This window comes from Cricetulus griseus, assembly GCF_003668045.3.
Source record: "Cricetulus griseus strain 17A/GY chromosome 1 unlocalized genomic scaffold, alternate assembly CriGri-PICRH-1.0 chr1_1, whole genome shotgun sequence".
In the NCBI taxonomy this organism is placed as follows: Eukaryota; Metazoa; Chordata; class Mammalia; order Rodentia; family Cricetidae; genus Cricetulus; species Cricetulus griseus.
In genome coordinates this window covers 102,985,494-102,999,032 of record NW_023276807.1, presented here as the reverse complement: position 1 = coordinate 102,999,032, position 13,539 = coordinate 102,985,494, and the positions used below count along the sequence as shown (strand labels likewise).

Sequence of the window (13,539 nt, the reverse complement as noted above, 5' to 3'; positions counted from 1 at the left end):
TAAAAAAATATTGCCCAATCACTTCCTGTAAGCTGAAGGGTATGCTCCCACCACATTCTCGACTTAGGCTTCCTCCTCACAGCAGGAGTGACTCTCCTAACGCACCTCAGCTCTCTTGCCCCATCTATGCCATCATCACATCCCACAAGCAGTGAAGTGGAGGGAACACAAAGGGGTGACATATGCTCTGCTCCTAGGAAGTTCTTCCCCCACCCTGCCAGCTTTCCATGAGTGTGAAATGCCCAGCTTGCCCAGGCTGCACAGCTCTCCAGAAGTCACTTATCCCTCTCTCCTGGCCCCTTCTGATGGTAAGCAACCCTAGGCCTCCGTGCCAGAATGGCCATACCTACTTCACACAGAGCCACATTCTTTCATAAACCAGATGCCAAACAACCTGCTGGGGACTGTAAATGATAATCCTAGGTCCCCTGTGGAAGTATCCACACCCACAAGTGGCTTCCTTCCTCTCCAGGTTAGTTGCCCAAATTCATGATGAGCTGCTGTTTGAAGTGGAAGACTCTCAGATCCCTGAGTTTGCAGGTGTGTCCAGGAAGCATGGGGTTAGTGTTACCCATGAGGAAATTTGCCATCTCTTTGAAGCTTCTCCCCTCTGTCCCTCAAGCTAGCTGGCAGCTAGTTTGGTAACCCTAGTAAGGAAAGATATGTCTAGTGCTCCTGAACAGACATGAAGCTTCTGTACATAGACATCCATGGCTGAGCCTCCACTCGGGGCAGTGTAGAGAGATGATGACACAAGCTCACAAGATAGATCATACTGTCAGGACCACAAAGCTACCTTCAGAGGCATGACAAGAACATGAGACTTTTGCCAGAAGCATGAGGGATTGTGGTCTTCCATGCCCTGACTGTTTTGACTGGGAAGGGTAACTTGGTGCCTCCTCCTAGCCCTGCACCATAGCCAGAACTAGTGACATAGGCACAGTGCCTACCCACCTCAGCTGGCCTGCCTGTGCTGGGGAGAGCTGGGGTGGAAGGACGGAGCCAGCTCAGCCAGTACAGTGGCCAGAAGGGTAGGCTGTGAGGGTCCTTGAAGCTGCATTTTGAGCCATGGATGTGGACACTGGGTGTTGAACCAGCTATGAGGTTACATGACCAGTAGTTTTGAGCGCATTGTAGACCCAAGAAATAACAAGGTCACTTGGATCAGGCAGGACTGAGCCTGAAGATCCCTCAGTCCTCAACTCTTGGGGCCTGGAAGCCAGAAGACTGGCCAGACCCAGACCTACACAGCTATAAGCAACTGTTTTCCTGTTCTAGATCTAGTCAGAAGCATCATGGAGTCCTTGCAACAGGTGCAGAGCCTGGACCTGCAGCTGCAGGTGAGGAGACACACATCTGCCCAGCATCACTGCCATATCCCTCACAGCTGGAGTCAAACCAGGGTGGGCAGGAGGGTCCCACTCTTCAGAGGTCAGGGAGGGCAAAGAATAAAGCAAGTCCCAGCCTTGTGCACCAGGACCGACATGCTCCAAGCCTCTACTTGTCCCTCCCCTACTGGATGACTTGTTCGTTCTAGGTAAGAAGCCACCACCATGGATATCTGCTGCTGCTCCTATCAGCCTCTAGCTAAATCCCTTCCCTGAGGCTTCTCCTTGCTGAGGGTGTGGGCACTGGGCCCCTCCTACCCCAAATACACCCAGGGCATGTCTAAACCCAGGCCCACTCTGCACCTGGCTGAACACTACTTGGAAGCAGTTCTGGGTTCCTGCCAGGAAAAGACCCCTGGGTGTTTCAACACAGGCTCCCCAGAGCAGTGTGGACAACTGGGCAGGGAGTGAAAAGGTGGGAGGCCTTGAAGCCTGCAGAGCCACCCAGATGGTACCAGTAATACATCTTGTAATTTAGTAAAGTGTTCAGCCCTGTGGGCACCTCAGAACCAACCAGAGCCACAGAAGCGGCTGACCACCTTCCGGAGCAGCCTTGGCTTTGCTCACAGGCTTGGGGGCCTTCCTGGGAAAGGTTCTGACCTGCTAGACACCCTGCTGCACACCAGGGCATTGTGCACCTCTGGACAGGTGGCAGCTTTGCAGGATTAAGGAGTAACACATGTTTTTACCCACTTAGTGGCAGGACCCCTGGCCCCTGAGGTAGTCTACAAAACCTATGCCTGTGTTAGGCAAAGAAGTAGGTGCTGAGGTGGGGGGGGGGGAGCTTGAAGCCCAGGAAACTAAACTTAGCTGCCATTAGGGGGCCCTCATGAGGCAGAAAACTATGGGAAACAGCTGGGGGCCAGTCCCTGTCTTCAGACACAGTGGCTTTGTCTAGTGTCTTGGGGAAAAGCCCACTCAAATAGGGGTCTTCTGTACCCTAGCATCTCTCCAAGATAAGCCCTGACAGGGTAAGCTAAGACATTCCTATCCTAAGGCACAATGCCTGGGAGCCCTGCAGACCTACACACAGCCTGAGGCCTGGTAGGTAGGGAGCTCCACCATGGTAGGTGTTGTGTGATGTGAGCACGCAACAAAGCAAGTGTGAGTATACGCGTGTGTCCGTATGTGTTGATGTGGATGCCTGTGTGTGTGGCTGTTCTCTGAGTCTGTCTCCCTGTGCATTGCTAGCTCTTCAACCTGCATGAGGGCCTGGGAGGTGGCCCAGTTTCTCTTTAAAGGTCATTTCTGGTTTTCACCCCACAGGTGCCCCTAAAGGTGAATTTGAGTGTAGGCCGCTCATGGGGACACCTGGCCCCACTGTAGGAGACCCCGGACTCATCCTGAGCCACAGCAAATCTCCCTGCAACAGCCAGCTACCAGGGAGGTCCCTCTTCACTACCCACCCCAACCAAGTACATTTCTTCATCTTAAGTTTGTCTGTAGCCCTGGGCAACAGTGGGAGGAGTGAGTTGGTTTCCACAAGTCCATCCTGCAGCCTTTCCCCAGGTCATCAGATTGCACTCTGAAGGCCAGATGGATGAAATAAATGCCTAATAAGAAGCTGTCTTCTTGTCTGAAGGGATTCTTCCTACAGGTGCACACACACATACAACATACACTCTGCTTAGCAAGAGGCTGCCTGGGTAATGCCTCAGCCCAACTTGGCCCTTGATGAGTGTCCACTCAGGCCCCATTCTTACCTGTGCCAAACATGAGCCAGGATGGAGCATGCACAGTAAGGGAGTGAGGGCACCACAAGATTTACAATAAAAAGGCCCACTCCATGGCAGGCAGCCCACTGGCTGTGTTTCACTTAAGATGTCTCAGAGATGGGCTTTGTCATGTCACCCAAGCCCAGGAAGAGATCACCAGCTCCCTCTTGCTGGCTGAGAAAGGCAGTCCCTGACCATGCCATGGTCACATTCCTCCTGGCTTCTGGGCAGGAAATAAGGGAGGAAAGCTATCCAGGGGATGGGCTCAATGTATGTTTTGGAAACCCTCCCTCAGCCCGCAGCCCACAGCCTCCAGCCTCCCTACTGACAAGGCTGGCTGATATCCTGTACCTGGATTTGACAGGAAATGTGTCTTCATTCACCATGATGCCTATACCCCTCAACCTGACCAACACTGATACCTTCTTAGATGGAAATCTCAAATCATCCCTAAGATGCTTGTGGGGAGACAGGTAGCCGAGCAGCAGGAGCCACAGCCTGTGGTGGAGACACCCAGAAGGAGGCTGCAAATACCATTAGGGTCCAGAAGAGCACCTCAAGAGAAGAGGGAAGCTCTTCATGGATCCAGCCCACATAAGCCCAGAGGTCTTGGCCTTGTAAATACCCAGATACCAGAAACATGCCAGAACAGTGGGACTTGGCAGCCAGGAGACCACACTAAAGGTATCTTAGCTGTGCCTGGCACCCCAAGGACTGGGAACCAGTCCTCTGCTGCCCTGAGTCAATCTCCACCCCCTACCCCTCCACCCCACAGCTGAGTTGTCCAACAGACCGACTGCTGCCTCTGTATCTACCACACATAATTAAGTATGATGGGCTGCAATGGTCTGTGGTCAAAGAGGAATCCAGGCACCTCTTCCCTGGTGGGGTAGAGAGCATCATGGGCAGTTGGACTTGGTACCAGTTGGGGAAAGGGGCCTCTCCCTGACAGGGACACCAAGGCACTATCCCTGCCTCACTGATTCCATTCCTGCTCCAGGGTCCAGCTCAACCAAACAGGCAGAAATAGCCCAGTCAATGGGAAACCCAGGATACCCACCCCAGGAGGTGCCTCAAAAAAGCACAGAGCCGGATTCCTTCAATTCTGATTTTATTGAAAAACAGCAGCATTGGGGGCCGTGCAGGCAGGGGCACACACCCACTAGGGCCCCCAGCCTGTCTTCTTGGGAACTCGACTCGTCACCTGGCCCTAGGGGCTATTTTGGCACATCCTGGGGTCTCAGGACACCCCCACCCCCATCATGGGCTCACAGTACAAATTCAGGAACAAACCACAACAGTGAGATCTACCACTGTGTTACAACTTCTGCACCCTGATCCAACCCCGTCTGTGTCCTGTCCAAGGGGCCTCCAGCTCCTCCACCCTACCCTTAGCTGAGGGGGAGACGGACAGAAGTGACAGCCGGCAGAGGCTCAGCTGTCCTGGTGGGGTTGTGCTACATTCTCATGGAGCTGGGCAGGGCAGGGCAGGGGAGGGAGGGGCACAGTGAGAGACAACTACAAGACCCTGCTTCTTACTACAAAGTGCCTCCCAGATCAGACTGTCCCACTGGCTCCCTCCCACTGCTACACACGTGCACACATCCATACACATGGAGATGCCCACACACGCACACACAAATACTCGCACATGCTGACACACATGCAGCACATGATTACAAACGGCATGTGCTTGTGCACGCATACTCACACAGATGTTCACGCACACATACACATATTCTCCGATGTACATGCTCACACATGTGTGCACAGATGCACATACACAGATAGGTACGCACATTTACGCAGACACACCCCTTCTTTAAAATGGCTAATTATTGCTGTTTTTTTTTTTTTTAAATACATCCAACAGTGGTAAGTCAAGGCTCATCTTCTACCCAGACCCAGGCAAGCTCTACCCACCTTCCATGGACCCCACCCCTGCTGGAAGCACAGTGATGGCAGCACCAGAGAGCAGCACAGCCCAGGGTCTGCCCCATACCCAGCAGTGTAGCCAAGAGCCAAGGACAAGACCATTGCTGAGGCCAGAACCGACTGAGAGAACAGGGGGCCACAGATGTGGGCAGCAGTGCTACCACAGACAGGGAGACACAACCACCTCAGGTCAACTCTCTCAGGCTGCCCCTTGGTCCCTGACTGCAAGGTAGCCAGCCTCATGGGTGCTGCACAGCTCCTACCCAGTTAGGAGGCCATGCCCAGGCCCCAAAAGCCCCAGGCACCAGTAAGACCCAGAAACTTTTGTCCCAGGGCCTCTAGCCACAGGTACAGTCCTGGATGCCAGCTCCAGGAAGCAGTGACTGGGCTGCCATCTGGGGATGGCAGAGGCAAGTGGGAATGGGAAGGGTACTTTCCAGCAGCAAGTGAGAATACTGTGGCTTAAAGAGTCCCAGACATCAGGCCAAAGCCCAAGTTCCCCTCAGGTGTGTTCCTGACTATGCTCTGACCTATCCCCTTCTCTGATGAAGGGTACCAGTGCAGGATGGGAACTATCCAAGCCCCTGAGACCACCAGCCTGTTATCCACAGGGCCTCCCAGCCAGAGTCTTCTCCCAGACCCAGCCATCTACCATCTCAGCCATGTTAGCACATCCCTCAGTTGCTGCCCAGCCCCTGGGCAGTGCTAGGGTGAAGGGTGAGCACATGGGTGGGAGCAGAACAGGGGAGAGGTTGCCAGGGTTTGGCCTCACTACAGTCAGGAGTATGCTACCCTACCCTTCAGGGACCAGAGCTTAGCACATGCATGCCAGCCTCCTGGCTATACAGTAGAGCCTAGGCTTCTACAGAGACACATACCTAAGCAGTGGTACACCAGGTCTGTGCTGTAGGTGCACTCTACCACCTCTTCCACCCTCCCTACTCTAAAGCAGAGGCTTCCAAGCAAACAATAGGACTCCTGGAAGCCACAGATCCTGAGCACAGGGCCAGACCCCAGTCTGGCCTTCCCTGGACCTTTCCAGGCCTAGAGTACAGGTGCTGGCCACCTCAGGTGCTTGGAGGCCCGAGGGAGGGGGAGATGGCCAGCAAACTCAGAGGAGCTGCTACAAGCACATGGCCACCAGGTGGAGCAGGGAGGAGGGCCTCCATAGAGGTAGAAGAAACATCAGAATCCCGACAAACAGAAAATTCACATCAGTGCACATGTGCAGAGCACTTAGCCCTGGCTGGGATGAAGTGGACAGGGCCAGGCCCAGTCATGAGCATGCTCAGCTCCCTCCAGCCCAGGGAGACAGATATGCTTCCAGGGCCTCAGGCCCTGCCAAGCTACATACTGCCTGGTGAAGTTCCATCCTGGTGCAGCTGGAACCTACCCCACCACCCATTCCCAGCATCTCTACCAAGTCTTGGCAGCAACCGAAGGCAGACAAGGAATAATCAAGAGCCCAGCAAGCTTCCCTTTACCCAAGGGTAGTCCAGTGGGAAGAGATCCCCTTGGGCAGACAGGTGCCAATAGGCCAGAAGAGCCACACCTTCCCCCCAGGCTCCTAGGATGGGGGAATCTACTATGAGCTCATCCCAGGTCAGTATCAAGGAGACATGGGTGGCTGCAGGATCCTCAGGCTCTGCCCTGGCCCAAGTGATCCCAGGGTCTTTCTAATCCCAAAGACTACAGGCCCCAAAGGCACAGGATCAGAGTTTTGGCAGCTGGTGGAGTTCCAAAGACCTGGCTCCCACTTAGGTCCACCCAGGCCTCAGACCCCCCAGCAGCCTCTGGCCCCCAACCTCAGATACCAGCAGTCCCAGATACCCCCACAACAGCTAAGACTAGCCCCGAGCCGAGACCAATCCAAACAGAAAAGAGGAAAAAGGCACAACTGTTTGTTTTCCATTTTGCTAAAACACTTTACGTCTGTCTGTATAATCCAGATTAACAAAATCTGAGAGCTGCAAGAAAATAGGGTGCCAATTTCTGTACAGTCTACAAAACTCCCATCCCCGAGAGGGGACCGGGCACCACCAGGGAGGAATGTACAGGGGAGTGGGGTCTGTACAATGTTCTGCAAATGCCTCAATTGCTAACAGGACAAAAGGCCCCTCAGGAAGCTGGGCTTGCTCCACCAATTCATTCATTCTGAAGAAAGAGCTTTTCTAAAAATGTAGCCTTGGTGCCAGGGATCCAGCTCTATGGTCTACCCGGCCTGCCCTTCCTTGTCCCCAAGCACCACAGGGTGTGCATGGGTTTTTATGCCCCACCCCCACACTGAAGCTAAGTCCAGGTTTCAGCTGGCCACATAAGCACTGCCAGCCTTCCTTTCCCTGTCCCAGTCCACCCCCTTCCATCCAGGCTGGACCCTAAGTGGGACCTCAAAAAGGAGAGGCCAAGAGCACAGTTGGCCCAGCAAAGTAATCTATAGTGAGATGGCTAGACCCACCCCAACCAGCAGCTCCCACCCCCCAAGGCAATGCCCAGCCCTTCCTATGAGGCTTTAGGGCCCTCCAGTCCCCTCAGTCCTACACACAGGGATTCAAGGGGCAGCCTGAGGCCTCACAGACCAGGAATGCACTTTGGGGGAGGTCATACTAATTACTCTCCTTCCATACTTCAAACTGAAACCTTCTACCTACCTAGCCACCCACCCCCATCAAATGGGGCCAGAGACCGTGCATATGCTAGCACCACACCGATGTGTGTCTGGAGGCTCAAACTACCATTTCGTCCCAGAAATTAAAGTCATGCAGAGTGCTATTCTGTCTACGTAACTTATTAGACAATGGGTTGTTTCAGGCTGCAAGAAGCTGTGGCAGGCATTGCCAACAACAGCCTGAGCTAGTTACATTCACAGGGCAGACCCCACAAACAGCATGAGGCCACGAGGCCTCGGGCAGCTGGGAGGGGGCCACCTGATCTAACAGGTGTTGGGGGAGGTGTCCCCCCCACCCCCCTGAAATTCCCACCATGCTGTGCAGTGGATTGCTACAGGAACCAAACCCCGGGTGACCAGCCAAGTCAGCCAGAGCAAGGAGGCACAGGGACCAAAAAGGGAAAGAGGTAAGATGATTTCGAAGCAAAGCAGGAGTGGAGAGAGCCAGGTTAGGCCAGGCCAGGCCCCACCAGAGAGCAGACAGGATCAGGCAGGTAGGCCCTCCAGAGGCCAGCTCAGGACAGGACAGGGGAGCTCACCAGCTCGGGCCTGAGGTCCAGGCTGGGTAGGGCAGCAGAGCAGGGGGCTGTGGCATGCAGTATGCTGCAGCCAGGCCATGTCCTCAGCATGCACAGGGCAAAGCAGGGCCTGGGGCCAGCTTGACCTCCCACAGGGCAGTGGCTGACCAGCCCATCAGGCCACTCTTCCAGAGGCCAATGGCTGAGCCTTAGCCTGGCTGGGGGCCAGGGGTCTGCTCCTTGGGGGGCTGGTTGTAGAGGTTCTGTGCTTGATGGGCAAGGCTAGTCCTTCCCTGATGGAGGCAGGCTGGGCAGCTTTGTGGATAGTCCAGGTGGTCCACAATGCTACTCTTCAAGGCATGACGAGCCACTCTGATGGGCTGGGGAGGCAAGGGCTGTGGTGGCAGACAATCCACCCCACCAGAGTGTTGCAGATGAGCAACACCCTGTGGCCCCCAGAACCAGCCAGGTGATGAACCAGCATGATGCTGAAAAAGGAAAACCCAAACTAACGCCAAGGTGAGCATTGGAAAGCAGGGCCGCACTGGGCAGCGAGCAGAAGGGCAGAGGTGAACAGGGGCAGACAGGGTGGTGGGCAGGTGGTGGTGGTCACTCCTCGCGTAGCTGCAGGCGGTAGCGGTGGTAGCGGACCTGGAAGAAGAGGCGCTCGGCCAGCGAGAGGGTCATGCCAGGCAGCACGTAGTGATCACTTGCGCCCATGTGTCTGAAGCCCAGTGACTCATAGAGCTTGTGGGCGGCCACCTTAACAGCTGTGGTGCCCAGTACCACTGCAGAGTAGTTGTGCAACATGGCAAACTCCAGCACCCTCCGACCCAGAGCCTTGGCAATGCCTTTGCCACGGAAGCGTGAGTCCACGGACATGCGGAGCAGCTCCACCGTGTTGTCCTCCTCATGGGCCCGTGCGGCCACGATGCCCACAACGTTGCCATCCAGCACAGCCACCCAGAAACAGGAACCTATGAAGGACATGACAGTCAGGGACATATGGAGTGACTTCATAGCTGCCCATTCCAGCTGGGCACCAAGTCAGGGTATCACAATGATGCCCAATTCTCCAGTACCCTGGCCCTCCTTTCAGCTCTTTTGGACACCATGAGAGGATGAGCAGAAAAGCTGCCTCCTCCAGACCTCCATGAGCAGCAAAATCATTTCAACAGCCTTAGTCCAGGCTAACCTGCCCAGCTTTGCATGACTGGATCCCAAGACACAGGCAGACACAATCAACTCCAGCCTGAGTCTATACTGTCCTGGCCAGAATAGCAGTTGGGAGGTGCATAGGAGATAGGTAGGCCTTGATGAAGCAGATTCCTACCCCAAGACCACCTGAAAAACACAGGCAACCACAGCCAAGACCTCTCAGGACCAGCTAACCTACTCAGAATCCCAACCCGGGCCTGCCATCCTCCTCCTCCAGGATCCTTGCAGGGATAGAAACCAGAAGAATGTTTTATAAATACCAGTGAGAGACCACAGACAGCCAGACACCTGTAAAGCCCAGAGACCCAGCCTCTACTGGACAATGAGCCTGATGCCCAGGCCAGCCACCCCCACCTATAGCAAAGCCAATCCCAGCCTCACTCCTACAAGGGGAAAGGAGGGAATAAGGAGTTGGGATGGGAAGGGTGTTGAAGGGCACAGGCCACTGGGAACCCAGTCACCTTCGGGAACCAGAGGTCCACAGTCAAGGGGATACCGAGAGACCCTTCTGAAAGACAAAGGCTGAGTGACAATAAGGAAAGTGTCTGGTTGGCCAAGAGAGTGCCTATGCTGTGGGATCTGGCCTTCCCCTCAAAGGACCAAACTTCCCCCCAAAGGCTCTAAACCTGTACTTGCCCCCACCAGGAAGTAGGACACAACCCTACCTTTATTTCTCACCTCCTGGGAGCTGGAGGAGCCCAGCTCCTTCATTGCAGACTGAGCTCTATAGCTGAGAGTGCTGCCAGCCCACCAGTGTAGCAGAGACAGCAGTAGTTCAGGAGGGCCCTCATCCCACCCTGAGGGGAGCCTACCAGCCACTCTTACCAATACCCCACACCCACCCACACAAGCCAGACAGAGGTCAGGCCAGCCTCCAGAGTGAGTGTGTTGTAACTCTCCCCAGGTCTTGTTTCCACATTTGCCTAAGAACTCTCATAGCCTGGCGGTGGTGGCACACGCCTTTAATCCCAGCACTCGGGAGGCAGAGGCAGGTGGATCTCTGTGAGTTCAAGGCCAGCCTGGTCTGCAGAGCGAGTTCCAGGAAAGTCTCCAAAACAATACAGAGAAACCTTGTCTTGAAGGAAAAAAAAAAAATCCACACAGTCCCCATTTGCTCTTGTGGGGTCCTATAAACCCAGCAGATGTCCAAGAGTTAGCAAAGATTGCCATACTCTAACCCCTGGGGGGGGCTACAGCTCAGACAGGGCACACAACAGGACCTCTGGCCACACCCATGCCATCTACCCAAGCCCACTTCAGCCATTTCCCCTTTCTCCTCCCAAGCAATGCCAGTTAGGTGGAGGGTCCTGCAGGGGCCGGGAAGCTATACTTGAATGTGAAGAAGGGCCAAGGAGAACAGCAGGCACCAAGGCCAGCTGGGTAGGAGGTTTGCTTCAGGGCTTGTTTGGGGGAGAGGCCAGTTTCCCAGTCCCTCTTCCTACAGAAAGCCCTGGGATCTGAAGTGATAACTTATTGTAAATAGAGTTCTTAATACACCTAAATAAAGTAAGATATCATCACACCTTATGGCTCACTTGGCGGTTCACTTGGTCAGGATGCCAAGGATAAGGCGGGGACCCCTGCCCACTCTGCTCCCTGGGACCTCCCCGTATGCCACACAGGCTTCCTCCACCCAAGGCACTCTGGGCTGACTCAGGATCCAGCCAGGACTTAACTCTCCAACACACATACACAAGACAGGTACCAGGAAATGATATCCAACAACGGGCACAGTGGAGACAGACCACCAAGGAAAGGACTTGGCTCTGGCCTCCCCAGCTGACACTCCACACTTAAAGAACTCAATCATTCAGAAGGCTCAGACATCAGGATCCTCCAGCCCAGGCCCACCTGTACCTGAAGGAGAAGAGGGAGGGGGTGGGCAGAGCTGGAACTCCAGAACTCACCAGGTGGCTTCATGTAGTACTGCTCAATGTCAGCCATGTCCGTGTGCAGCGCACACTCCAGGTAGGCCAGAATCACCTTTCGACTGTAGTAGTAGCGTAGGGCCAGGAGCCCGACTGGCACCAGGCATGTCAGCAGCAGTGAGCGGGTCACAGCAAAACAGAGGGCTGCAGGCAAGGGGTCACAGGTGAGGAGGCAGGTGCAGAGAGGCACCGAGCCAGACTGGACATGGGTGGGCCCCACAGCACCCGGAGTCCAAACCTCCTGGTAAATCAGTGCTTAGGGATGCGCCCCACCAGGGACTGTTTCTCTGTGTAGGTGCAGTCATGGCCTCTCTATGCTTCCTCATTTCCAAGCTCTCTGTCGTAAACACCTGCTACCTTCACAACCTGAAACAAAGGTCCACAATACAGCCTAGGCCAGGCCAGCGCTGCTCAGCCCTTGGTGCCCCAGTTTCCAAAAGGGCTCTTGCCTACCCCTTCTAGCCTGGTGCTAAGTCAGAGAGCTGGGCAGACACACCAGGGCACTGCCTAACCAAACAGGTCATCCATCACTCGGATGTGAAGGGACCCAGTCAGAGCCATCCCTGGGCAGCTTCTAGGCCCACAGGGTCAGATGACGAGAGCACCACACTGCTTCCAGACTCATTTATCCTGTGGAGGAGGAAGAGGAACTAGAGCAAAAGTTGCCTCCCTTGAATGACCTTGGGAGAGTCGCCTCAAGCTCCTCATCTGCAGAATGGGATGACATGCATGGGGGGAGGAGTGTGTTTCAAGACCGCACAGGATATCATCCCTGTGGCCCTGGCGAACAGCCTCCCTGGCTCCCCGCGGAGCTGGCTGTCTTCCCGTCATAAATTAGCACTTGAGCCTCAGGCGGCCTCCCCCGCCCGCAGATTATATATAGTTGTCGCGCCGGGCCGCAGCTGCAGCGCTACCTGCCCTGTCACACCGCCCCCACCCGGGATGCCCCGCGACGGGGAGAACGGGCACCGCGGCGGACTGAGTTGCTGACCCAGTGCTTCCCGGTCCGCAGCGCCTGCACTGAGCCGGCGCCAGTTCCCACGCCCGGCCCAGGCGCCTTGGCAGTAAGCCCGCAGCGCTGCGCTGCGCTGCGCCGCGGGTTCTAGCAGGTCTCCTCCCCGCCGGTCCCGGGCACCGACGCGGCACCCGGGCTCCCAGAGGGGGGGACTCGGGGAAGAAGGCGGAGCTAAGCGCGACGGTCCCCGAAGGGGGTCCGCTGGGCCCGCCAGTGCCGGGCCGGGCAGGGCCCGGGACTGCGGCAGACCCGCCGGCCCCCGCCCCCCCGCGGCGCACTGACCAGCCAGCAGGGCGTAGAGCAGCTGGATGCGCGGGTGCTGCCGCAGGCCGCGGAAAGCCGTGTTGGGGATGCGCTCCAAGATGCCGTCGTAGAAGATGCGGCGCGCCGCCTCCTGCTCGGCTGCGCGGAACTCGCGGATGCACACACCGCGCCCCTCCGGCGGCCCCGCGCCCCGTGCCTCCGTGGGGCTGGGGACCCGGTGCGGGTGGGGGCGCGGCGGCCGGCCCGGGCGCGGCGGGCAGCGGGGGCCACATGGCTCCGGCGGCGGCAAGCAGCGTGTCCTTCTTGGCCCCCGGCAGTGCCTCATGGTCCTCCGTAGCCACGATCTTCGTCTCGCAGACCATGTCGGGAGGCCCACAATGCATGCACCCGGCCGGGCGGCGCAGCGCGGGGACGCGGGCCGGCAGCAGTGGGCAGAGCCCGGGCCCAGGGCAAGGGCGCGGCGCCCTCGGACCCGCGGCGGCGGCAACGGCGGCGGAGGCAGCGGCAGCAGCAGCTCAGGGGCGCAGGGCGGAGGCGGCGGGCGGCCGGGGCGCGCGCAGGGAGCTGCGCCGCATTTTGGAGAAGTATTTATAATGCAGCGGCGCCGGTGCAGTCGAGGCGCCCGGGGTCCCGCAGGGTCCTAGCGTCCACTGCATTGGCTGCTGAGGGTCACCATGTGATCTCGGGGGTGGGAGCTGACGCCGCCTCCGCGCCCGCCCGATGGCACACTTGGGCTGCGCGACGGGCAGATCGCGGGAGCACGGCGGGGCCGGGCGACGAGAGTGCGAGGAAGTGGCCAGGCCAGTGGTCCTCAGTGAGCGCGCGGGCGAGCGGCAGCGGGGACAGGGCCCTCGGAAAGACGCTGCGTGGGGGCTTGAGGCTCGCCCAGAGGA

The 13,539-nt window shown here is 56.8% G+C and overlaps 2 protein-coding genes across 2 annotated transcripts in view; one reads left to right on the top strand and one right to left on the bottom strand.

Moving 5' to 3' along the window:
* Nucleotides 1–2,859, top strand: part of Poln (DNA polymerase nu) — a 152,961-nt gene extending 150,102 nt beyond the window's left edge. The window contains exons 23-25 of the mRNA XM_027387184.2: nt 473–540; nt 1,279–1,340; nt 2,655–2,859. Coding sequence (XP_027242985.1) covers nt 473–540; nt 1,279–1,340; nt 2,655–2,714 — 190 coding nt within the window. The 3' untranslated portion in view covers nt 2,715–2,859. The remainder of the gene's footprint in view (nt 1–472; nt 541–1,278; nt 1,341–2,654) is intronic.
* Nucleotides 2,860–8,830: 5,971 nt separating this feature from the next.
* On the bottom strand, nt 8,831–13,029 carry Nat8l (N-acetyltransferase 8 like). Its single transcript, XM_027387187.2, is given in 4 exon segments — nt 8,831–9,198; nt 11,347–11,511; nt 12,665–12,837; nt 12,839–13,029. Coding segments are annotated over 4 exon segments (897 nt in total).
* Between the last annotated feature and the right edge of the window lie 510 nt (nt 13,030–13,539).